This window comes from Podarcis erhardii (genome assembly GCF_964252035.2).
Source record: "Podarcis erhardii genome assembly, chromosome: 9".
NCBI lineage: Eukaryota > Metazoa > Chordata > Lepidosauria > Squamata > Lacertidae > Podarcis > Podarcis erhardii.
The window spans coordinates 76,786,252-76,809,730 of NC_138512.1; the positions used below are offsets into that span (position 1 = coordinate 76,786,252).

The 23,479-nt window shown below is 43.8% G+C and overlaps 1 protein-coding gene across 3 annotated transcripts in view; it reads right to left on the bottom strand.

Moving 5' to 3' along the window:
- Positions 1–18,353, bottom strand: part of ALMS1 (ALMS1 centrosome and basal body associated protein) — a 72,607-nt gene extending 54,254 nt beyond the window's left edge. For 2 of the 3 annotated variants that reach the window (XM_081876580.1, XM_081876578.1), the window contains exons 1-3: positions 18,137–18,352; positions 7,823–7,957; positions 6,653–6,848 (exon numbers count right to left, since the gene is read on the bottom strand). In XM_081876580.1, coding sequence (XP_081732706.1) covers positions 6,653–6,848; positions 7,823–7,957; positions 18,137–18,172 — 367 coding nt within the window. In that variant the 5' untranslated portion in view covers positions 18,173–18,352. Of the gene's footprint in view, positions 1–6,652; positions 6,849–7,822; positions 7,958–18,136 lie in introns of all 3 variants that reach the window. The other variant, XM_081876579.1, reaches the window with a different exon arrangement.
- Positions 18,354–23,479: the final 5,126 nt, after the last annotated feature.

Genomic DNA, 23,479 nt, shown 5'->3' on the forward strand with positions numbered 1-23,479 from the left:
AATACAGCAAGGCACTCCCCTCCAACCTTTTGACACACGATTCAACCGTCTTATGTAGTGTACACACTCACTACTAAGTATAGTCCAATGAATGGATAGTGGATAACATTCTCTTGGGAGTGAGGAAATGAGCTGGAAATGAACTGAATCTTTATTGGGTGGGGTGGGGTGGGAGGAGAGGCTTTCAGAGCAAAAGCGTCCCTTTCACTCATCAGTAGTTGCCTGCTACCTAGTTTGATAAATATGCAGAATCACCATCACTCCAGTCATCTGATTTGGCATTTGCCTACTCCTCTTGAGTAACACTGCTCATAGACTACACCACTAGTTTTTCCACTGACACCATGGGCCTCTCTGTGCTCTCCACACCCCACTCTCAATCCTGCCACTTCCATTCCTCCATTACGGCAACCGCTACCCTCAGGGTGCAACCTTTAGAGCTGTGCATCCAATTTTCTACCCTCTTAGTGAAAATGTTTTAAATGGCCAAGACTCTTTTAAAGCAGGGACTGAAGGGAAAATATATATGCAGCAAAGGAAAGGGGAAGGAAAAGAAAAGAAGAAAGATTCTTACGATGACTCACACCCAGCAAGCCATAAAGGCTCAGGGACAATAAGATCAAGGAACCTGGGGAAAGAATAATCCCCAGGAAAGCATGGCTCTTACCCACCAATCTACCCCACTCCAATTTCACTGCAGATCACATTCACAGGTTTTGACAGGAGATCAAACTGCAAATGCATTAAAGAAAAGGAGTCATTAAGAGGAATTATATAAAGCTGTGGAAACTGATGCCTCACACAACAACAAATAGGTTCCCTGGCTGAGGTAGCTGCATTGAACAAGAGAAACAGTTTGATATACGTGAAGTGGGTGGGGGAAAGGAGTGCTCATCCCTTTTACATGGGAAGTCTCAAGCTGCTAGATAATGCAAACACAGACAAAGCCCATCTTATGCCGCTCCAACCTAAGCATCTTTATGTGATTCCCAACTGCATAGTTTCTCTACGCACCAGTTTCTCTTGCCAGCTCAAACAATACGAGCCCATATATGCTGCCTTGAGCTATTTGGGATATTAACAAAATAAACTATTGGTGCACATATAGTCAGTCACTCTGCTACGCACATGTTTAGATGCCAGCAATGCTAGTCGCTAGAGGAGACAGACAGGGGCGCCGACTTATAAAAAATATTGGGGGGGCCCATACCGGGGTCCTGCCCCGGGAAGTTTTCTAAGAGCCGCTCCCGGCCCGTTGCTGCTGCTGTCGCCCGCCTCGTGGCCCTCTCGCCAGCTGAGGGAGGGAGAGAGACCGAGAAGGAGAGAGATGCGTGGTGGGCAAGGCAAGTGCCCGCCGCGCCGCGCCTCCCACCGCCCCTCGTGCCGGCCACCCCCTCCCCTCCCTTCCCCCCGCGCTCGCTCGCTCGCCCGCCCTCCACACCCCAAGCTCTTGGCCGTTCGCCCCAGGAACTCGCCGCTGTTGGGGTTGTAGATGAACCTCCGCCACTTGGCCATAGACTGGCTGAAGGGCTTCTTCTCCTCCTTGGCCAGAGAGAGAGAGAGAGAGAGAGAGAGAGGCTGGAAAGAGAGAGGGAGCTCGGCGGTTCGCGGGCGGCGGTTTTTCCCCTGCCGAAACAACAGCGGCTCCTCAGAACCGCTAAGTAACTCTCCCTCAGGCGCCCAGCGGGAGAGCAGAAGAGAGGAAAAGGAAAGGGGGGCTGGGCCAGTCGCACGCACCGAGCAAAACTACTCACGCCGCCTCTTTTACTACCGTAATAATTATTTGTTTTAACTCATTACTGAATGTATTTTAAAAGGTAACTATCGTCAAACAAGGAAAATAAAAAATACCAACATAATTTTGTGATTTTACAAAGCATAATATAACTAATAATTTTCTTAAATTATTGGGGGGGCGGAGCCCCCCCAAACGAATTTTTGAGGGGGCTCGGGCCCCCTCAGGCCCCATGGAGTCGGCGCCTATGGAGACAGAGGAAGATCAGGTAAAGACTCCAGGGAAGAACTAACAAATAATCACAGTTCTGCAAGCACAGCAAGAGAATTATGCCCCATGCTCCAGTTCAAATCAACTGAAATGCTTAACTACCCATTATCAGATTCCGACTCTGTGAGCAATATTCACCGAACCATCCAGCAGTCACAATTGGAAATTCAAGCCTGCCAATGACTAAATGCTGAAGCTAAACTGGGAGCAGGAGCTGCCACCAGCAGTCAGAATATGAAGCAGCAGGGAGAGATCAGAGTGTAGGTGGCATGTCGTTCTCAATGTCTTTTTAAAATTTCTAAAATGTCTGACTGCTACAAAGAAAGTGTACTATATAATCCAAATATAACACCCTTAGTCATATTATAATCATATTTTGCATATGTGTTCATTTTTAGCATTTACAGTTCCAAAGGGCTGTTATGTCTATTTTAATTCTGCCGGTACCCACCCTGGCTGAGTTGAGGCATGGTGTTACATAAGGAACAGGGCCCCGATCCAAAGCAGTATATGCCATCTTCCCTATACTCTCAGCGGCTTTGTAGCTCCTTTCTGTTCTGTAGTAGCCCCACACACTCACAACCCCCCTGAAGACTAGGGACCCTCCAGACAAGCATCCCCTAAAGTATAAAAAGGTAAAGGACCCCTGACAGTTAAGTCCAGTCGCGAATGACTCTGGAGTTGCGGCACTCATCTCGCTTTACTGGCCGAGGGAGCCAGCATTTGTCTGCAGACATTTTTTCCAGGTCATGTAGCCAGCATGACTAAGCCGCTTCTGGCGAACCAGAGCAGTGCACGGAAACGCCGTTTACCTTCCCGCCGGAGTGGTACCTATTTATCTACTTGCACTTTGACGTGCCTTCATACTGCTAGGTTGGCAGGAGCTGGGACCGAGCAACGGGAGCTCACCCCGTCGCGGGGATTCGGACTGCCGACCTTCCGATCGGCAAGCACTAGGGCTCTGTGGTTTAGACCACAGCGCCACCCGCATCCCAGCCCTAAAGTATACGGGGCTGCTATTGGAAATGAGGGGAGATCAGCCACCCCACCACAATGCATTTGGAAGCTCTTTACATGCGAACACAGGCATGTCTAGATCCAATCACAAATACAGAATTTTCTCAGCCCACTTGTATTGCCCTCATGAAGAGGCAGAAGTAACTGGGTGATGCCAGTTACTGCCTGGTTGCTGTAGTCTGTCTCTCACTTGCACACTTTGGAAGTTACTTGTAGAACCATAGAATAATTGTAGAGTTGGAAGAGACCTGGAGGATCATCTAGTCCAAACCCCTGCAAGGGGGGCCACCCATCCAATTTGAAACCATGCCAGACCCTGTTTAGCTTTGCAAATGAACTAGCAATTTTTTAAAAAAAATCTGTGTGACCCTGAAGATGAGAAGCATCCACTGCCCAATAAAACCTGAATAATAAGTAATAAGCTAGAGAGAGAGAGAGAGAGAGAGAGCGCGCGCGCACAAGCTCAAACTGGCGCGCACACAAACTTCATCCTCTTGTACCTCAGGGGAGGAAGAATTGTCATGAACCCCGCAATCCTGATGGGTTCAAGGTGCAATTTGCTGTCAGATGAAGAGGAGGAAAAGCACAGACCATGATGTCAGTGGGGAGGAACCCGAAGGAGAGGATGGGGCCTCACCTCCTTTTCCCTTAAAGAGGCTGGGAAGGGGGAGGTTGAACAACTGAAGGAGGGGCTATGAGGGGTTGAGCTCCGTCCCATCACCAAGAGCTTGGCACTACCTCTGCTGTTGGAAGCAGATCTGTGCCCCCCATCTGGAGAAACATGCACCACCAAGCCCACCAGCCTAGTGGCGAGAGAATTTCACAAGCGAGTGCACCGTATCTTGCTTTTAAAAACTGGCATGAGGGGTGTGGCTATTTGTTGAGACAACATCACAGATTTCGTCCAGTCTTGGACTCCTAATATTAGTGCCTCTGGCAATCTCTACCTGTAGTCTGACCTAAATAGCTGTAAGCCTTAAATAAAGCTTCCATTTTATACACAGGTAAGCCCCTCTGGTCCATGGGGTCACGAAGAGCGTGCTCTGGCGTGCTCTGGTCCATGGGGTCACAAAGAGTCGGACACGACTAAATGACTAAACAAACAAGCCCCTCTGCTGCTGCCCTTGGGACGGGAGCCAGGACAACAATCTCTAGAAATTATTTGGCCTTACCATATGTTTCAACAGTAGAAAATGGAGGAACACAAGAAAAAAACAGTTACTGTCATGGGAGGGTTCTGATAAATTTCAAGAGATGCCATCTAAAAGAACAGGAATAGGGGTGTAAACAATCTAATATGGACCAGTGTTACAAAGAGTGCCCAGAGTCCGTTTTAGGAACTTGCAAATTCAGTCTAACTGGGTATGCTATATATTTAATTTCCTCCATTTGAATCCTGTTTGTCATGCACACAGAGAGCATGTGGGTGGATCCTGCCTGCTCACCTTCCTTTTCTGGAATGATCAGCTGAAATGCTAATAAGGAAGAAGTGTGGTGACAGCTGAAATGAATGGCATTATGTGCTTTGCCCAGCTGGCTCAAAGATCTGGAGCTAGATGTGTGATCTTGTCACCAAGTGAGCATTCTTGATAGAATCCAGAATGCGGCAGCTAGACTGGCGACTGGGAGTGACAGACAGGACCATATAACACCGGTCCTAAAGGGTCTTCATTGGCTCGCAGTACGTTTCCGAGCACAATTCAAAGTGTTGGTGCTGACCTTGAAAGCCCTAAATGGCCTCGGTCCTGTATACTGTTTTAGTGTTGTTAGCCGCCCTGAGCCCGGCTTCGGCTGGGGAGGGCGGGATATAAATAAAATTTATTATTATTATTATTATTATTATTATTATACCTGAAGGAGCGTCTCCACCCCCATTGTTCAGCCCAGACACTGAGGTCCTCCTCCAAGGGTCTTCTGCTGGTTCCCTCACTGCAAGAAGCGAGGTTACAGGCAGAGGGCCTTCTCAGCAGTGGTGCCCTCCCTGTCGGACACCCTCCCATCAGATGTCAAGGAACTAAACAACCATACAACTTTTAGAAGACATCTGAAGGCAGCACTGTATCAGGAAGTTTTTAATGTTTTAGTATGTTCTGTTATATGCTGTGAGCCACCCAGAGTGGCTGCGGAAACCCAGCCAGATGGGCAAGGTATAAATAATAAAATTATTTATCATCATCATCATCATCATCATCATCATCTTTTTAAAGTCACGCCACCTGAGGTCTTGTAAAGACATTATTGGTTCTTGTCCAAGGGTAATTCTTTAAATAAAATAAGTTATCCTGTTTCTACATGATAAATACCAAGGTCTACACACTATTTCTTAGTGCAGATAATAAAATTTTCCTTACTATACTATAATGATGATTTGTATTTTGTTTAACCCCCCCCCCATTTTTTCAACTGCCCAACTAAGGTAGCCTTAAGAACTTTATGCCTTTTTCTAAAAAATAACAAACTAGCTGATATTGCTGGTGTTTATTACACGTGAGTGATACATTTATTGTTTTTTTAAAAAGAACCCAAGGGAACTGTCCTGTCTCTTAACAATAGGTATACCTGTAAGCAACATTTTAATAAATGAACAGATCTGTATTTTCAAAGGTCACAAATATCTCTAAAAGTACATACTAACTAAATTATACAAAATGTTTCATTTTCTTACCGTAGCATAGGAAGCTTACATCTGATAAGAAATTAAGTACTGTATTGCCAATATGTCAATTCCCTCACTTTTGAGGGAAAGGGTGACATTAACTGTCCACTTTTTTCCCTTGGCTTTCAAAACTTCCAGGAGTTGCTGTCATCAGTACTGTCCCTGTTAGCACCATCAAATCCACAAAAATGGTGATGAAGTTTGAGATGTCACTGGAGCACAAGGCAGGGCATGACAGGGTACCTGTGGCAGTAACCAGCAAAAAGACCCTGATGTTGGGAAAGATTGGAGGGCACAAGGAGAAGGGGACGACAGAAGATGAGATGGTTGGACAGTGTTCTCAAAGCTACCAGCATGAGTTTGACCAAACTGTGGGAAGCAGTGGAAGACAGGAGTGTCTGGCGTGCTCTGGTCCATGGGGTCACGAAAAGTCGGACACGACTAAACAACAACCACCATATTTTATACCAGAAAAAAAAAATGCTTGCTGCTTAAGCAGACTGGAATTTCAGCAGAGAAGCCACAGTAAAAGGCACCTGCACTCAGTTCCTTGTTGTCTTCTCCGAATTGTGAACTCTCAATATAAAACAAACAGATCAACACCTTGAAATTCCTCTGAATCTTGACTTCGCTACAAATATATATGTACATACTTTAAAAAAGGTCATTATGAAAATAATTATAAAAGAAAATATTTAAGAGTACAGTAGTACCTTGGTTTAAGAACAGCTTAGTTTATTAACAACTTGGATTAAGAACGCTGAAAACCCAGAAGTAGGTGTTTTGGTTTGTGAACTTTGCCTTGGAAGCAGAACATGTTTTGCTTCCTGTTGAGTGTGTTCCATTTGTAAACTGAGTCCCACGTGCTATGGGAAAGCACGCCTTGGTTTACGAATGCTTTGGTTTAAGAACAAACTTCCGGAACGGATTAAGTTCGTAAACCAAGGTACCACTGTACTGTATACAGAACATACCCAACAGCCGTGTGTGTGTCACATTGGGTGCTTGCTGCGTTCTGGAGTCTTCGGCAACAGTAATTGAGCCTTCCTCCATGCTTGGGAACTCTGTCAAGTCACGGGTCCCACTGCTCTGACTAAGCCTTCTGCCCAAGGCTGCTGGCAGGTTGCTTGTGTCTATTTCTACATGAGGCTGGTACCATGTTTTCATTTCCTGAAAGTAAAATATGGGGGGGAGGGGGAGAGAGAATAGAAAAATGAATGATTCTTCAAGGCAATTTTTAAAGAACCTATAATTTTCTCCAACAACATTTTTTTAGAGTGCATATGCATTAATAAATTATTATTATTATTATTATTTATTTATACCCCGTCCATCTGGCTGGGCTTCCCCAGCCACTCTGGGCGGCTTCCAACAAAATATTAAAATACCATAATGCCTCAAACATTAAAAGCTTCCCTAAACAGGGCTGCCTTCAGATGTCTTCTAAAAGTCTGGTAGTTGTTGTTCTCTTTGACATCTGGTAGGAGGGCGTTCCACAGGGCAGGTGCCACTACCGAGAAGGCCCTCTGCCTGCTTCCCTGTAACTTGGCTTCTCACAGTGAGGGAACCGCCAGAAGGCCCTTAGCGCTGGACCTCAGTGTCCTGGTAGAACGATCCAGGTAAAATATCTGATTGCCTATGCATCATAATACAGTGGTACCTCAGGTTACATACGCTTCAGGTTACAGACTCCGCTAACCCAGAAATAGTACCTCAGAACTTTGCTTCATGATGAGAACAGAAATCGTGCCCCAGCAGCGCGGCAGCAGCAGGAGGCCCCATTAGCTAAAGTGGTGATTCAGGTTAAGAACAGTTTCAGGTTAAGAACGGACCTCCGGAACGAATTAGGTACGTAACCAGAGGTACCATTGTATATGTAAGAAAAGTTTCGAGGACTCCCTACTTCAGATGGCCCAGGTCTCTGCCTCTATCTGGAGTTCTGTTAGGACCTTTGTTTTTTGCCAGTCCTTTTGGTTGGTTTAGAGAGCCAGTGTCTCCACCCCTCAGCCATGAAGAACACTGGGTGCCCTTGGGGTACTCACTGTCACCCAGCCTAACTTATTCCACAGGGATATGGTGATAACATGCACTACTGTGTGAATATTCTAACTGGATAAAAAATATGGAAAAGATTGCAAAGTTACCTGATTAGCAGTAGATCTATGTCTGATTGCTTCTCCCAAGGAGATGCCACTGACATATGAAACCTGAGTCCCACTGCTGCTTTGGCTTAATAGCTCTTCTTTCGGACCTTGACGTGGTGGCGTTGTTGCAATAGGCTGAAACAAACAGATCTTTTTAATAATGATGGTTGGAGAAACTGGTATTTTGTCCTATTCTGTCCTGCAGGACCAATTAGATTATAAAGTTTTACAGATATTCAGCAATATTTTATATTGCTTGCTTAAGTCAGTGAGGCAAGAGTTGAATACTACGCTGGAACAATGAGTTAAACAGCAAAATCCAATTATCTGAATAGTCGCAGGAGCACCCAAAACATCTTTCAGTATCCAAAACTCAGTAAAACAATACTGCATGGCTATCTGTCATGGATGCTTTAGCTGAGATTCCTGCATTGCAGGGGGTTGGACTAGATGACCCTTGGATCCCTTTCAACTCTACATATTTTTATAATATGTGGATGCCTAGAATCATATTTTCCAGGCATGAAGAAACAATGGATATTTAACAAACATATTACTGAAGAGGCTGCCTTGTGAAAAGTTCCAGTTTTTCTCTGGCTTCTTAATCTCCTCATACCTTAGAAAGGATAGGATCAGTCCAATACATTTATCTTATACAAAATGCTTATTAACAGTATAGAAATTTATTTATGCATGCAACTACAGCTGCAGGAATGTTACTTGCCTAAAAATGGAAAGAAGTGGTAGTCCCAATGAGAGAAGAATAGATACAAAAACTTAGGGACTATGCAGAAATGGAAAAACTTACCGGAAGAATAAGAAATCAAGATAACAAACTTTTTATAAAAGAATGGAAATTGTTTATTGACTATTTACAGAAAAATTATAAACAGATAAAAACATTGGCAGGATCTCTTTCTCTGTCCATCTACCCAACTCAGCCCTTCCACCTGCATCCCAAAACTCATCAGATGTTAAAATTTCCCCTTTACCTTTGTGCCTACAAGCTGATGCAGTTTGGTAATTAAGCCAGCAAGCTTTTATTTTAAGAGTGAGGGTGTTGTTGTTGTAAAAAAGGAAAAGGAAAAACGTTAATGGTCTGACATATCCTGTGCACTAGACAAGGCCCTCACTCCACCTTCCCACCTTAATTCCAGTTTATTGAAGGAACTGAATAGGATGCATACACCACTCCTGGGCAAATCAAAAGTGGTGTGTGATGAAGCACGAACAATGAAGGCAATTAGTACTGGGGAAAACGCAAAAGCTATTGATTTTAGATATGTTAAGCAGAGGTAATTATGTGGGTGTTCTGAATGATAATCAAACAAGATGAGTAAAGCAGACATTGCCTTCAAAGGGGTCCACAGAGAGCAAATGGAGACTAAAACAGAAGAAGAGTAAATCCACGAGGGAGGGGGCCACATTTCTTTGGTTTCTTCCTAGTAGGGAGAAGAACCAAATGTAATACAGTGGTGCCTCGCAAGACGAAATTAATTCCGCGAGTCTCTTCGTCTTGCGGTTTTTTCATCTTGCGAAGCACGGCTATTAGCGGCTTAGCGGATTAGCGCTATTAGCAGCTATTAGCGGCTTAGAAAAAAGGGGGGGAGGGAAAAAACTCGCAATAAGTTTTTGTCTTGCGAAGCAAGCCCATAGGGAAATTCGTCTTGCGAAGCACCTCGGAAAACGGAAAACCCTTTCGTCTAGCGGGTTTTCCGTCTTGCGAGGCATTTGTCTTGCGGGGCACCACTGTAGCTGTATTCTGAACTGAGCCTGGACCTTGTAATCGTACCACACCTCTGTTTTATGAATGCACTTGGCTCCATCGTTCTGGCCAGACACTGAGGTCCAGCACCGAGGGTCTTCTGGTGGTTCCCTCGCTGCAAGAAGCCAAGTTACAGGGAACCAGGCAGAGGGCCTTCTCGGTGGTGGCGCCCACCCTGTGGAACGCCCTCCCACCAGATGTCAAAGAACAGCTACCAATCTTTTAGAAGACATCTGAAGGCAGCCCTGTTTAGGGAAGCTTTAATAGGTTATTGTATTTTAGTGTTTTGTTGGAAGCCGCTCAGAGTGGCTGGGGAAACCCAGCCTGATGGGCAGGGTATAAATAAATAAATAAATAAATAAATAAATAAATAAATAAATAAATAAATAAAAAAAATTATCCCTGTTCGGTTCTAGGCTAAATTCAAATTGCTGGTTTCAATCCTTCACGCCCTTTTCTTGTTTGGGACCAGGGAACCTGAAAGATTCCTTGCCGCCGTACCTACCTGTCCATACTAAAAGACCTGTCCATACTAAAAGACCTCTGGCCTGTGGGCCAATGTAGGCCTGCCATAGAAACCAAGCAAACTAGCACCTGTCTGTCTACCAGCTATTACCAGACAAGCGAGCTGTGATGGCAAAGAGTTCTTCCGATACTATGGCAGCACCGCAAAAAGGAAGAGAGTTCAAGAAACGGCGACAGCAATGGTGAAACGGGAGGGACGGAGACCGTGACAGTTAGGAAAGGACTGCTACCTGTTTAAAAAATGGGACATCCAATTTCTATGAAAGGATCTGCTAACTGTGATTGGAAGGGTCCTTTACAATATTTGCTCCTCACACAGCCTGCTTTGCCTCCTGCTTCTTTGCACCAGCATCCCATCATATCCTTGAGCACCATATGCCAAACTGATTGATGCATACTGGAAACCCTATAAAAGAGATCTGGCAACCAGATAGAAGAGGAGATCCTTTTAAATTCCGAAACAGGAGACTAGGCTTCCCTTCGCCAGCATCTAATGCTGAGTACTTTACAGTGGTACCTTGGGTTACATACGCCTCGGGTTACATACGTTTCAGGTTACAGACTCTGCTATCCCAGAAATAGTACCTCGGGTTAAGAGCTTTGCTTCAGGATGAGAACAGAAATCGTGCTCCGGTGGCGTGGCAGCAGCAGGAGGCCCCATTAGCTAAAGTGCTTCAGGTTCAGAACAGTTTCAGGTTAAGAACGGACCTCCGGAACGAATTAAGTACTTAACCCGAGGTACCACTGTATATGAATTTAACTCACCCAACAGATCCACGGCATTTGGGGGGGGGGTGCCTTCACTTCAGAGCCAAGCAGTATATAGAGAATTCAGGACTTACCGTAGCTGTAACCGTCCTTGTCAGGAGAATGAATGGGGCCTGGGGCACACAAGAGCAGTGAGATATTTCAAATATCTCGGCACAGGAATGAAGACCCAGCAAGCACCAACACGGCAAGGCCTCCCCCCACCCCCCAACTGCCAGGTGGGGGGAGCCAAGCCCTGTCTAAGGCTCAGCTATACTGCTGTCATAAAGACTGAGACCTTTGTGAGATTCGGTTGTCTGCCTCACCCTGACAACTTTCACAAATTATCACATCATGTTATATCCTGATACAGACTGAGGGGAAGCCTCCATGCCGAAGCAAATACACAAACGTTGCTAGTTGATCCCAAAGAGCCTCCTACTCATTCAGGCTGCTTTCCTCCTTTTATTACTAGAATTCACTTATTAATTGCCTTCTACACACATAAGATAGTTAGAAGCGCTTAAAAACACAAATACAACAAATACATTTAGAAAAGAACTACAGTAAAACCCTGGGGAGCGATATATACACAAGGCATATGCTACCATCATGAATGAAGATATTATAATTCAAATCTGTATGGTTACACACTGCAAGCACACAGATTAAGTATTAACAATAATTCTTTGGAGGTGTCTGAAGGAATGGATGCCAGTAATGAACACCAAATAGAATATTTCATATCTCAAAAGAAAGTTAATTAACTAGAGGCTCAAAAACTGCCACATTAGTAACTGGAAGAAGCTGACAGCAACAATACCTTCATATGACTAGTTGCCAAAGAAAGTGGGGAGGGATGAGGAAATGAAAGAGCAATGCAGAAGGAATACAAATATCCAAGAAGTTACACCACTGGGTGCAGAAACTCTAAAAAAAATATTTACTTTCGTAGCAGCCAGAAAAACAAACAGGAACAAATAGACTTAGAACTTCAAATTAATGAAACTGGAATGATCCCTCTCCAGGGATGTGCATGTAATTAAGCTAAGGGAAGAAAACCGTGTCAGATTTTGAAAGTGCAAGAATTAGTTCCCTTCACTAAAATATATATTTGGGGGGGGGGAGACACTGACAGCTATGAACTAAGCTCATTTCATCACAGCTGTATCGATCAATGGGCAAGGCAGAAAAACTCTCAAGTACCTGCTGTATTTAAGAAAACTAAAAGAACAACCAATGATTTCAGGCTAGGCAAATAATAGATAACCAGGCTAGAGTCTACTGTAAACAGTGAAGATGTGAAACCATCAACCTAAACTGGAATAAATGTTAAGACCCATGTATATTGTCCCTAGAGAAATGCTGTCCCTAAAGAAATGGATCATTCAAGCAGTAAACACAGAGCTGAGAGAAAATAAATAAGGAACCTAGGAAGCTGTCTCATACAGATCAAGCCAGTGGTCCATGTAGCTCAGTATTCTTGGCACCAACTATCAGCGTCTCTCCAAGGTTTCGGGAAAGAAGACTGCACAGTCTTACCTGGAGAGATGCCTGGGACCTTTTGCATGTAACAGCTCAGCGTTAAAAGTAGAAGTCGTTATACAGGAGACAACCAAGAGGAGGATGAGAAATTCTCGATAGTTTTACAGCCACAAACATTCAGAAAATTCCATGCCATGAATAAAGGAAGGAAACATGCATGCTAGGGAAAGAAGAGGTGCCTGTTGGCTTGTTCACTCCCCTTGTTCTTTTCGAAGACTTTGGGGAAGCATGTACTACAGTTTAGCAGACAAGGAATGAACAGTAGGGCTGGGCAATATATCATTCCAACCTGGTTTGAAGTGCATATCACGATATTGGTTTCATAATGTTTGATCTGGCAATATCGTGAACCATGGTGTGTGTGCATGTGATGCCAAAATCACAATGCAGGGAAAACCGCGAAGCCAGCCCATGCCTCTACATAAAGGTAAAGGTACCCCCTGAGAGTTAGGTCCAGTCGCGGACGACTCTGAGGTTGCGCACTCATCTCGCTCTGACAAACCAGAGCAGCGCACGGAAACACTGTTTACCTTCCCGCCAGAGCGGTACCTATTTATCTACTTGCACTTGACGTGCTTTTGAACTGCTAGGTGGGCAGGAACTGGGACCGAGCAACGGGAGCTCACCCCGTCGTGGGGATTCAAACTGCCAATGTTGCAATCGGAAAGCTCTCTGGTTTAGACCACAGCGCCACCTGCGTCCCTATGCCTCTACGTAGTTCCACCCTTATTACAGACATTGTGATATATCGGTATATCACAATGTTTAGCTGGTGTTATACAGTATTGCAATGCTGGAAACCAGACATTGCCCAGCCCTAGAGAACAGCCCAAAACTAAATTTCAGCAGGTGAAATGGCTTTGATTCTCTAAACTTGACATCATACACAACCAAAAGCGGGTTTTAACACAGCAGCTACCTGCGAACTTTCATGCATGGAGATTCAGAAGAACCAACAATCTTACAGAGGGTTTGAAACAAACTAAACTGTAGCTAATTGTAATTGGAAGCAAAAGCTTCTGGATTCCTGCAGGGTGTCTAGCCTTGCTCCCATTACAATAAACAACAGTTTATAATGAGGTCTGAATGCAGCCAATGCTATACAGTGGTGCCTCGCAAGACGAAAATAATCCGTTCCGCGAGTCTCTTCGTCTAGCAGTTTTTTCGTCTTGCGAAGCAACCCTATTAGCGGCTTAGCGGATTAGCGCTATTGGCGGCTTAGCGGCTAAGAGGCTATTAGCGGCTTAGAAAAAGGGGGGGAGCGAAAAAAATCGCAAGACTCGCAAGACGTTTTCGTCTTGCGAAGCAAGCCCATAGGGAAATTCGTCTTGCGAAGCGCATCAAAAACAGAAAACCCTTTCGTCTAGCGGGTTTTTCGTCTTGCGAGGCATTCGTCTTGTGGGGCACCACTGTACAATCAGCAGAGTTTATCATCTGTGGCATAATTCAAAAGGTGTGCCACAATCCACCTGTCCCCTCAAAATTAGCTAACACCTAATTGGAGTGGAAACAGTCAGCAAAGGACGCGTACTGTGCGATGAGCACCTCCACTGATCAGTTCCTGACTGGGATATTTTGACAGGTCACAAAACCTGGTTGCCAAGAAAAATAAAGTATTCGCTCTAGCTGCTTAACCAAAGGAGTTGTGCAGTATGCCAGGAATTATTCAGGTTTCCCGGAACTCAGTACTTGCATTGTCTGATGCACAGGAGTTGAAGGGAGGGTTGTACCAGCACAGCAGAACACAGTGTTAGAAACAGATATATAAGCTAATCGCCAAATGGCACAATGGAACGTTTAAGCACCTTGGCATTCATTATCTTTATTAATTTCATTTCTATAGCGCTTTATATTTTAAAGACAAAAAATACCCAAAAATCTCATTTCAAGCAGGTAAAATGGTGGGCATCGCTCCTGCCTGTCTTGCCAACAATTTTATTAGCTGAGAATAAAAAAGTTCTTTCAGCACGGTGAAGTCTTCTATGTAGCATTAAAGCTTGCATACTATTCCAGCAACACTCACAGGTCAACCCTGCTTATTCAACAGGATCTAGACAGAGGCAAGTCGAAGGAAGACAGACACATCCTGAGTTTAATTTCATGTGAAGCCCTGCCTTGCTCCACAGCTAACTCCTTCTAGTCTCTCTCAGAAGTACAAAACTAATGATACACCCTAGAGAGTAGAGATGGGTTGGGAACAAATATAAATCACACTATTTATTTGATTAAAACTATGAATTAACTGCAAGAGATGCAGTTTTAAAGGGTCTTGATTTGTCTTATTTGTATTATTTCAATTTGAAGGATGTATCACTCATCCCTAGGTTCACTAGAGTCCAAATTGATTTTCTGTGCTTGAAAACTGGCAGTGAATATCAAGCCTCTCTTAGGCTCTGATAATTACATGTTATGCTTAATAAAAAAAAAAATCAAGAACGGCTGCGAACATCGACAGCTGAAGATACTAATTTACACCCCAAACATAAACATGTCTAATTGGACTTCAGTAGGGACTTGCTTCAGAACAAACACGCTCGAACCAGGATGCCTGTAGAAGCAATGTTTTCGCACAAGCATGAGTAAGTTATGGGACAACCATCCACAGCTACCCCACAAACACATGGGGCAAAAGGCTTCATCCACTCTACCCTCCCACTAGAATGCCACTAAAAGTACTGTATGCCACAACAGAGCTCACACATCCATAATACTAGTTCACGATGGTTCTCCATGGTTTAGAACAGGGTTTCCCAAAGCTGGGTCTCCAGCTGTTTTTGGACTACAACTCCCATGATTCCCCAGCTGGCAGGAGCAGTGGTAGGGGATGATGGGAATTGTAGTTCAAAAACAGCTGGAGACCCAAGTTTGGGAAACCCTGGTTTAGAGGATCCTCCTAGCCTAGACAAATACATATTTTGACTTCCAGAAATTAAAGTCACAGGCATCCACAAAGCAGTGGCAAACAGATCTGAAAACTTTACACCATCACAGTTCCAGATGATACTTCACACCTCCTTCCTCCTAGCATAGGGACAAACCAAGGAGTGGCCAACTTAGCATTACACCCAAACCAGCAACATGTGGTTTGTTTCTAAAAAGCTACAAGTACAATTCTAAGCCAGCTGCTCCATGGTTTGCTGGGCAGGAAGGGAGAACTGTTACTTCCGAATGTGGCCAGTGTAAAATAAAACTAATTTTCATATTATTTTTTGAAAACACACAGGCCCATATGCAGGTCTGAAAATTCACAGCATAATAAAAATAGTACATATTTATTTACAAGGAAAGTATCTGCTCAACAAGACCTCAAAAGAAGGTCACAGCTGGCGTGCCTTGCTTTTGAAAAAGGGCAAGTGATTCCCTTCCTACATTTCTGTTCTCCTCTCCATTATAAAATGCCCTGGGAATTTTCACTGGAGAAGAATTATAGCAAATAATAAAATAAACTTCACTCAGGCACACTGTAAGCAGTTTACCTGCAAATCCCACATCCCCTGCTAAACTCCTAGTGTCTTTCCTTCAATTATGAAAGCAACAATGCTAATTCGGATTACTGCAATCGGCTGTATGTGGGGCTACCCTTGAGGATGGTCGACGGGCTGCCGTTGGTGCAGAGATCAAAACCAAGGATGCCTGAAGGCAGCATAACTCCTTGCATTGTCGCCAACCTGCGGCGAGGCCAATTATGAGATTTTGGCAAGAAGATATAAGGCCCTATGCAGTTCAGGATTACATTACTTCAGAGACCAACTTATCCTTCATATATAGTAGGTCACTAAATTCCGCAGGACAGATTCTCCCTTAAGTCCCTAATATATCAGAAGCCCATGCCGCAGCAACTCTAAGCATGGCCTTCAGTTTGGCTGCCCCTGTTCTGTTAAGTCACTTCCGACATCAGGAGGAGGTGGGGTTGCGGGCTCACGCCCCCAACACACGCACGGAGGCTGGTTTCCAGTCCTGCGCGATCTGGGGAATCCTCAGGCCTCGCGGCCCAGGGGATCTCCCTCTTTGGTCCGCGCAGCTGTTGTGGTTTCCCACCCGCCCGCCCTTTAAGACCTTGCTATGGACTTCGGTTGGTCGCCGTAGGAATTTTTCCACTTGGCAAATTGGCACTGGCCATTTGGTTTTTCACCTACCTCGTAGCAAATCGTCACAACTCCTTGGTTTTGCCGGTTAGGCATTGGTAGGGGTATTGTTATGTAGATGTGTTGGGGGGGAGGAGCGCCATCACCTCCCCCAAATATTGAAGGATAGTCTGGTAAAGGATTCCGGGGGGGCGTTGCCTCGCCCGAAGCCTATGGAGGCCAGGGCCTAAAGCGCGCCCCCGATCGGTGACCCCGGGGGAGTACCTAGTTCCTGGTTTTCAAGCAAACAGGCTGAAGCAGAATAGTCTGATAGGACCAATGCCTAAGCCAATACTGCTCTTACCTGTAACCAATAAAGTTGTGACCAATTTTAGCCCATTAACCTTAAATAATTATGTCCTGTCTCTTTATTCCTACTTGGGGGGGGGGGGGGAGGCGGGAACTTGCCACGCAAAACACCATTCCTAGAGAGCTACAAGAAGAACCTACTCTTAATGATTAAATACAAATCCCAAGATTCATTTATCACCGATATAAGATAATTTTGGTATGACTGGATGTTACCAGCGGAAAGACTTATTAAAGGCAAACTTAACTTTTAACAAATCTAACCAAGGGCATGCAAATGCACTGTATTAATGAGAACTCCTACACTGAATCCCAGGTGAAGGAAATGTGCCATATCCAAAGTCACAAACCTGTGTAACAAAAACAGCAGCCAACTTATTGTAGGTATCAGACAGTTTGCATAAAAGGTTATAAACCCAAGATAAAACGTACCATCCTTATAAATCAGAGCTTTCCAAACTGTGTGTCGCGACACCTTAGTGTGTCAGCAGCAACAGTTAGGTGTGTCAAGCGAAAGCTCTTATAAGGAGTTAGCTTAACCTCCAGTTTGCTAGTAAAACTGAATTACTGTGTCGCGAAATGACGCGTGTCTAAAAAGTGTGTCACCGACATGAAAAGTTTGGAAAGCTCTGATATAAACCAAGAGAGGTAGAGATTTGCGGGGGGCGGACTGGCGGACAAGATGCTCCCTGCTCCACACTGTGGACTAGCACCATGGGAAACACATGGGGAGGGGTCCTGCAAGTTCAAATTGTGCGCAGACACAGACACACATCATTTATAACTTTTTGTTTTAATATAGGGGGATAGGATTTCCCTTTCTGATGCATTTCCACACATGCAAGCACAAAAAACCCCCCACTGTATTATGAATGGGGGGGGACAGTGAAGTGCCCTTAAAAGAAGCCCCCCAACTGAAACCCCTCACCCCCTAATTAAAGCCCCACCCCCAATTAAAACTCCCATTAAAGCTCCCTCACCCCCATAAATTATTATTATTATTATTATTATTATTATTATTATTATACCCCGCCCATCTGGCTGGGTTTCCCCAGTCACATTAAATCCCCTCACCCCAATTAAATTCCCCCCACCCCAATTAAAGCCCCCACCCCCAATTAAATTCCCTCACCCCCAATTAAGCCCCACGCCTCCAATTAAAGCCCCTCACCCCCCAATTAAGCCCCACGCCTCCAATTAAAGCCTCTCACCCCCCAATTAAGCCCCACGCCTCCAATTAAAGCCCCTCACCCCCAATTAAAGCCCCCCAATTAAAGCCCCCCTAACCCTTATACTCACGGGAACTTGGCCTTCCTCCTCCTCAGGCCCCTCCATGGCTGTGGGGAGTTGAAGGGAGTCGGGGGCGCAAGTAACGGCAACAGTGCGGGGGGGGGGGTTGGCTTAAAGCTCCGCCCCTTTCAGCGCCCCCCGCCCTCTTTTCTCCCTCCCGCTCCCGAGCGAGCCTCCCGAGTCGCGGAGAAGCGCGCATGCGCATGCGCCCGCGGGGCCGCTCTCTTCCCGCTCGCTCGTTGTTAGGGACTCGCTCTAAGGAGGGCGGGAGGGGCGGGGGCGGGGGCGGGGGCGGGGCTTCCTCCCGCCCGACGCCGGCGCGAGCGAAGGAGGGAGCCGTTGGAGAGAAAGCCAAGGTGCGCGCGCAAGCGACGGGGCGGGCAAAAAGGGCTGAACGTCCGTCCTAGCTCCAGGAGCCAATGGGCTGGACGGCTCCGAGCGTGCCTCGCTCCCATTGGGCGAGGGGCTTCGCGAAAGAGGGCGGAGACTCCAGCTGCGTGGCCGTGCGCGCTCTCAGGCGGGAAAGTGGGGGGGGGGGGCGAGGAGAGTCTGAAAGACCCGGATGACAACATTCCCTCCTAGCCCCCTGACTGCCTCTGAACATGGAGGCTCCACTCAGCCCTCACAGTTCATAATCCTGGATAACATTTTTTCCTCCTCCATGAATTTCTCAATAGTCCTAGATTTGGAGGGCGCCCCAGAGGTCATCTATTATTTTTTTTAAATCATATTTATTAAGTTTTAACAAAAAGAAAAAGGGTTACAAAACAGTACACAGTAAATAAAAAAACACAAAGAGAATACAAAAACCAAAATTTAACATAGAAAGAAAAATAAAAGAATAAAAATCCCTCATTCTGATATCTTATCATTCATTTGCTTATTTTCTTTTTTCTTTCTTTTTTAAATATTTTTTATTGATTTTCATAAAACAAAAAGCACAAAATTAAACAAACAAACAAACAATACATGACTTCCCCATGCCTCCCCTTCACTGCACCCCTGTATCCAAAATTTTTTAGCAATCCTTCATTCCTTTTCAAGATTTGATTTCCTTCATAATTTTCTTAACTTAAATATTTACAACTATAATTCTCTATTTCTTAACCCTTGACATTTTATCAGTCCAAAATTTTGCAACAGTTCTTAAGATATAATTTAAATTTTGTCCAGTCCTCTTCCACTGTCTCCTTCCTCTGATCACGGATTCTGCCGGTCATCTCTGCCAGTCCCATAAATTCAGTCACCTTCGTCTGCCATTCTTCCAGAGTAGGTAATTCTTGCATCTTCCAATACTTTGCTAGAAGTATTCTTGCTGCTGTAGTTGCATACATAAAAAAGATCTTATCTTTTTTTGGTACCAATTGGCCGACCATGCCCAAGAGAAAAGCCTCCGGTTTCTTTACAAATGTCCACTTAAGGACTTTCTTAATTTCATTATAGATCATTTCCCAGTAGGCTTTAACCCTTGGGCAGGTCCACCAAAGATGATAGAAAGTTCCTTCACATTCATTACATTTCCAGCATTTGTTACTGGGCAAATGATATATCTTTGCAAGCTTGACTGGAGTCATGTACCATCTATAGATCATTTTCATTATGTTTTCTTTCAAGGCACTACATGCCGTAAATTTAAGGCCTGTGGTCCATAACTGTTCCCAGTCAGCAAACATAATATCATGACCTAAGTCTTGTGCCCATTTAATCATAGCTGATTTAACTGTTTCATCCTGTGTATTCCATTTCAGCAACAAGTTATACATTTTAGACAAATTCTTAGTATTGGTCTCTAACAGTTCTGTTTCCAATTTTGACCTCTCTTTCTGAAATCCTAGTTTCTTGTCCTGCTTAAAAGTCTCATTTATCTGATAGTAATGTAACCAGTCACGAACTTTGGATTTTAATTTCTCGAAGCTCTGTAATTTAACTTTTTCACCGTCATATTCTATAATTTCACTGTATTTTGGCCAATTCGAATCCATGTTAAGTTTTTTTACCGCTCTAGCTTCCATTGGTGACAACCATCTGGGTGTTTTATTTTCCAGCAAATCCTTATATCGATTCCAAACATTATATAAAGCTTTCCTGACAATATGATTTTTAAAGCCTTTATAGATCTTTACCTTGTCATACCATAAATATGCATGCCAGCCAAAATTGTTATCATACCCTTCCAAGTCTAAAATATCTGTATCTTCAAGAAGTAGCCATTGCTTCAACCAGCATAAAGCTGCTGCTTCATAATAAAGTCTTAAGTCCGGCAGCGCAAAACCCCCCCTTTCTTTTGCATCAGTTAAAATCTTAAATTTTATTCTGGGTTTTTTGCCCTGCCAGACAAATTTAGATATATCTTTCTGCCACTTCTTGAAACAATCCATCTTGTCTATAATTTGCAATGTCTGAAACAGAAACAGCAATCTCGGCAATACATTCATCTTAATAACAGCAATTCGGCCTAACAAGGATAATCTCAATCTAGACCATGTGTCAAGATCTTTCTTCACTTCTAACCAGCATTTCTCATAATTGTCTTTAAACAGATTCATATTTTTGGATGTTAGATTCACCCCCAGATATTTCACCTTTTTTGTTATCTCCAAACCAGTTTCCCTTTGAAAACTGTCTTTTTCCCCCATCGTTAGATTTTTTTCCAGTACCTTTGTCTTTTGTTTATTTAGTTTAAAGCCAGCCACTTGACCAAATATTTCAATTAATTCTAAAACTCTTTTTGTACTGACTTCTGGCTGTTGTAATGTCAAAACTAGGTCATCTGCAAATGCTCTTAACTTATATTGTTTAGCTCCGAGGTGTATTCCTTCAACCAGCTGATCCCTTCTAATCATATTCAACAACACCTCCAGGACCGATATAAATAATAGAGGGGATATTGGGCAACCCTGTCGTGTTCCTTTTTCTATTGGGATTTCATCCATAACTACACCATTCACAATTAATTTAGCTTTTTGCTCTGAATATATTACACCTATACCGTTTTCAAAATTTTGGCCTACCCCCATCCCATGGAGATTCCTCTTCATAAAACTCCAAGAAATATTGTCAAAGGCTTTCTCCGCGTCCACAAAAATCAGTACTGCTTTTCTATTTATATCAGTCTCCAATAGTTCCAAAATGTCTATGATATTCCTTACATTATCTGACATATGTCTCCCTGGGAGAAAGCCTGTTTGATCTTTCTGAATCTCCTCTACCAACACTTTTTTAAATCTTTTTGCTAAAATGTCTGCAAAAATTTTATAATCCACATTTAAGAGTGATATAGGGCGGTAGTTCTTAACTTGATGTTTCTCAGTTTCTGTCTTCGGTATAAGTGAGATGAATGCTTCTTTCCACGATTCGGGAGCCTTTTTCCCCTCCAAAATTTGGTTACACACTTCTTTCAATGGTTGTATTAACCATTCCTTCATTGCTTTGTAATATCTCGCCGTCAGTCCATCTGGCCCTGGTGATTTTCCCAATTGCATATTCTGGATGGCACCCTCAATTTCCTGGTTCGTAATTTTTTCATTTAAAGTCCTTTTATTTTTTTCCGAGATCTTTGATAGTCCATATTTTTTAATAAATTCTTCTATCTCTTGTTCATCTTTTGGCCCTTGTGCGTATAATTTCTTAAAGAAACTTTGGAAGCAATTACTGATTTCATTTGGTTTATTTATAAATTTTCCCTCTACTTCAAGAGACGTCACAGTGTTCAACTTTTGCCTCTTTTTCAATTGCCATGACAGCAATTTCCCACATTTGTCTGCTGATTCAAAAGTTTTTTGCCTCATTTGTTTTATTTTCCATTCTATTTCTTGGTTCATCAATTCCATATATTGGGTCTGGTAGTATTTTATTTCTCTTAAAATCTCCTGGGATTTTGGTTTTGACCTCAGTTTCTTCTCTCCTTCTTTCATCTGATTCCAGATTTTTTCTTTCTTCTCATTTTGTTGTTTCCTTTTTATCGAATTTTGTTGAATTAGAAAACCACGCATGACAGCCTTACTTGCGTCCCATATTATTCTTCTTTCCAGATCTGTTCCAAGGTTTATTTCAAAGTAATCTTTCAGGGTTTTTTGGGCCTTTTTTAAAATTTCCTCATCTCTAAAAAGGGTTCTTAGTTCTTTGTCTTCACCTATTATAACTTCAAATTTTCGTCTAATATCAATCCAGTTTTACATACTCCTGTTTTACCTTATTGCTAAAACCACTTCATTTCATTCCAGCATCATTAACATTCAAAAATTTTATAGTGTTTCTCTAAATAATCTTTAAATTTCTTCCAATCTTCTTCCACCAGCTCCTCCCTGGTCTCGGATTCTGCCAGTCATTTCCGCCAATTCCATATAGTCCATTACTTTCATCTGCCATTCTTCCAGGGTGGGTAGATATTGTGTCTTCCAATGCTTTGCGATGAGTATTCTTGCTGCTGCTGTAGCGTACATAAAGAAAGTTCTATCCTTCTTTGGCACCAATTGGTCGACCATGCCCAAGAGAAAGGCCTCTGGTTTCTTCAAAAAAGTATATTTAAATACCTTTTTCATTTCATTATAGATCATCTCCCAGAAAGCCTTAATCTTTGGGCACGTCCACCAAAGGTGAAAGTGTTATTCTAAAGCAGCAATGCTGCAGCAAGCAAAGGCTCTAACAGCTCAGACAGCTGCTTGTGGCTGGAAAGCCAAACAGGATGTGTGTGACTGCTGCCATGGAAACAAAGGGACAGTCCATCCTTATTGAGCACAGGATATGAGCTCAGTGTGTGTCATATGACCTGTACAGGATGTACATGGGTGGAGTTTGGAGTTTCTCTCTGTTTTGTTGAAGAGAGCAGACATCTTTGACTGTATGACTGCTATAGACAGGAATAAAGCATGTAGTTACATTTCTGTCTGTGTCTGATTCCCCTCCCTGGGGATATGCAGGGAGGAGGAGAAGGAGGAGAAGCAGTTGGTGTGTTTTTCTCACAGCCTGAGGAAAATCGCCGGAACGGACCTCGCCGGAGGGAGGTCAAAGGAATTCAGCCGGTGCCTGCAGATAGGCACATACCTCTGACCGAGCCTGAATTCTAACAGTGGTAGCAAGAGCCAGATGGTTTCTTCGATCCATGGGAGTCTGCATGAAAGAGTGGCAGAGCTGCTGTTTCCATTGCTCCATGGAAGCCTGAAGTGAGAGGCTATTTCTCTGCAGCCAGAAGCTCACCAGAGGAAGCTGAAAGCCAAGCTACGGAGCCCAGATATGAGATTTTCGGGCTTAGAAGTGTGAATGCAGATTGATTCATTCTCTGCTTCGAGGGAGCCGCGTTTGGGAAAAACAGCTCCGAGAGAGAAGGACTCTGCATTCCAAACATTCCTGTGG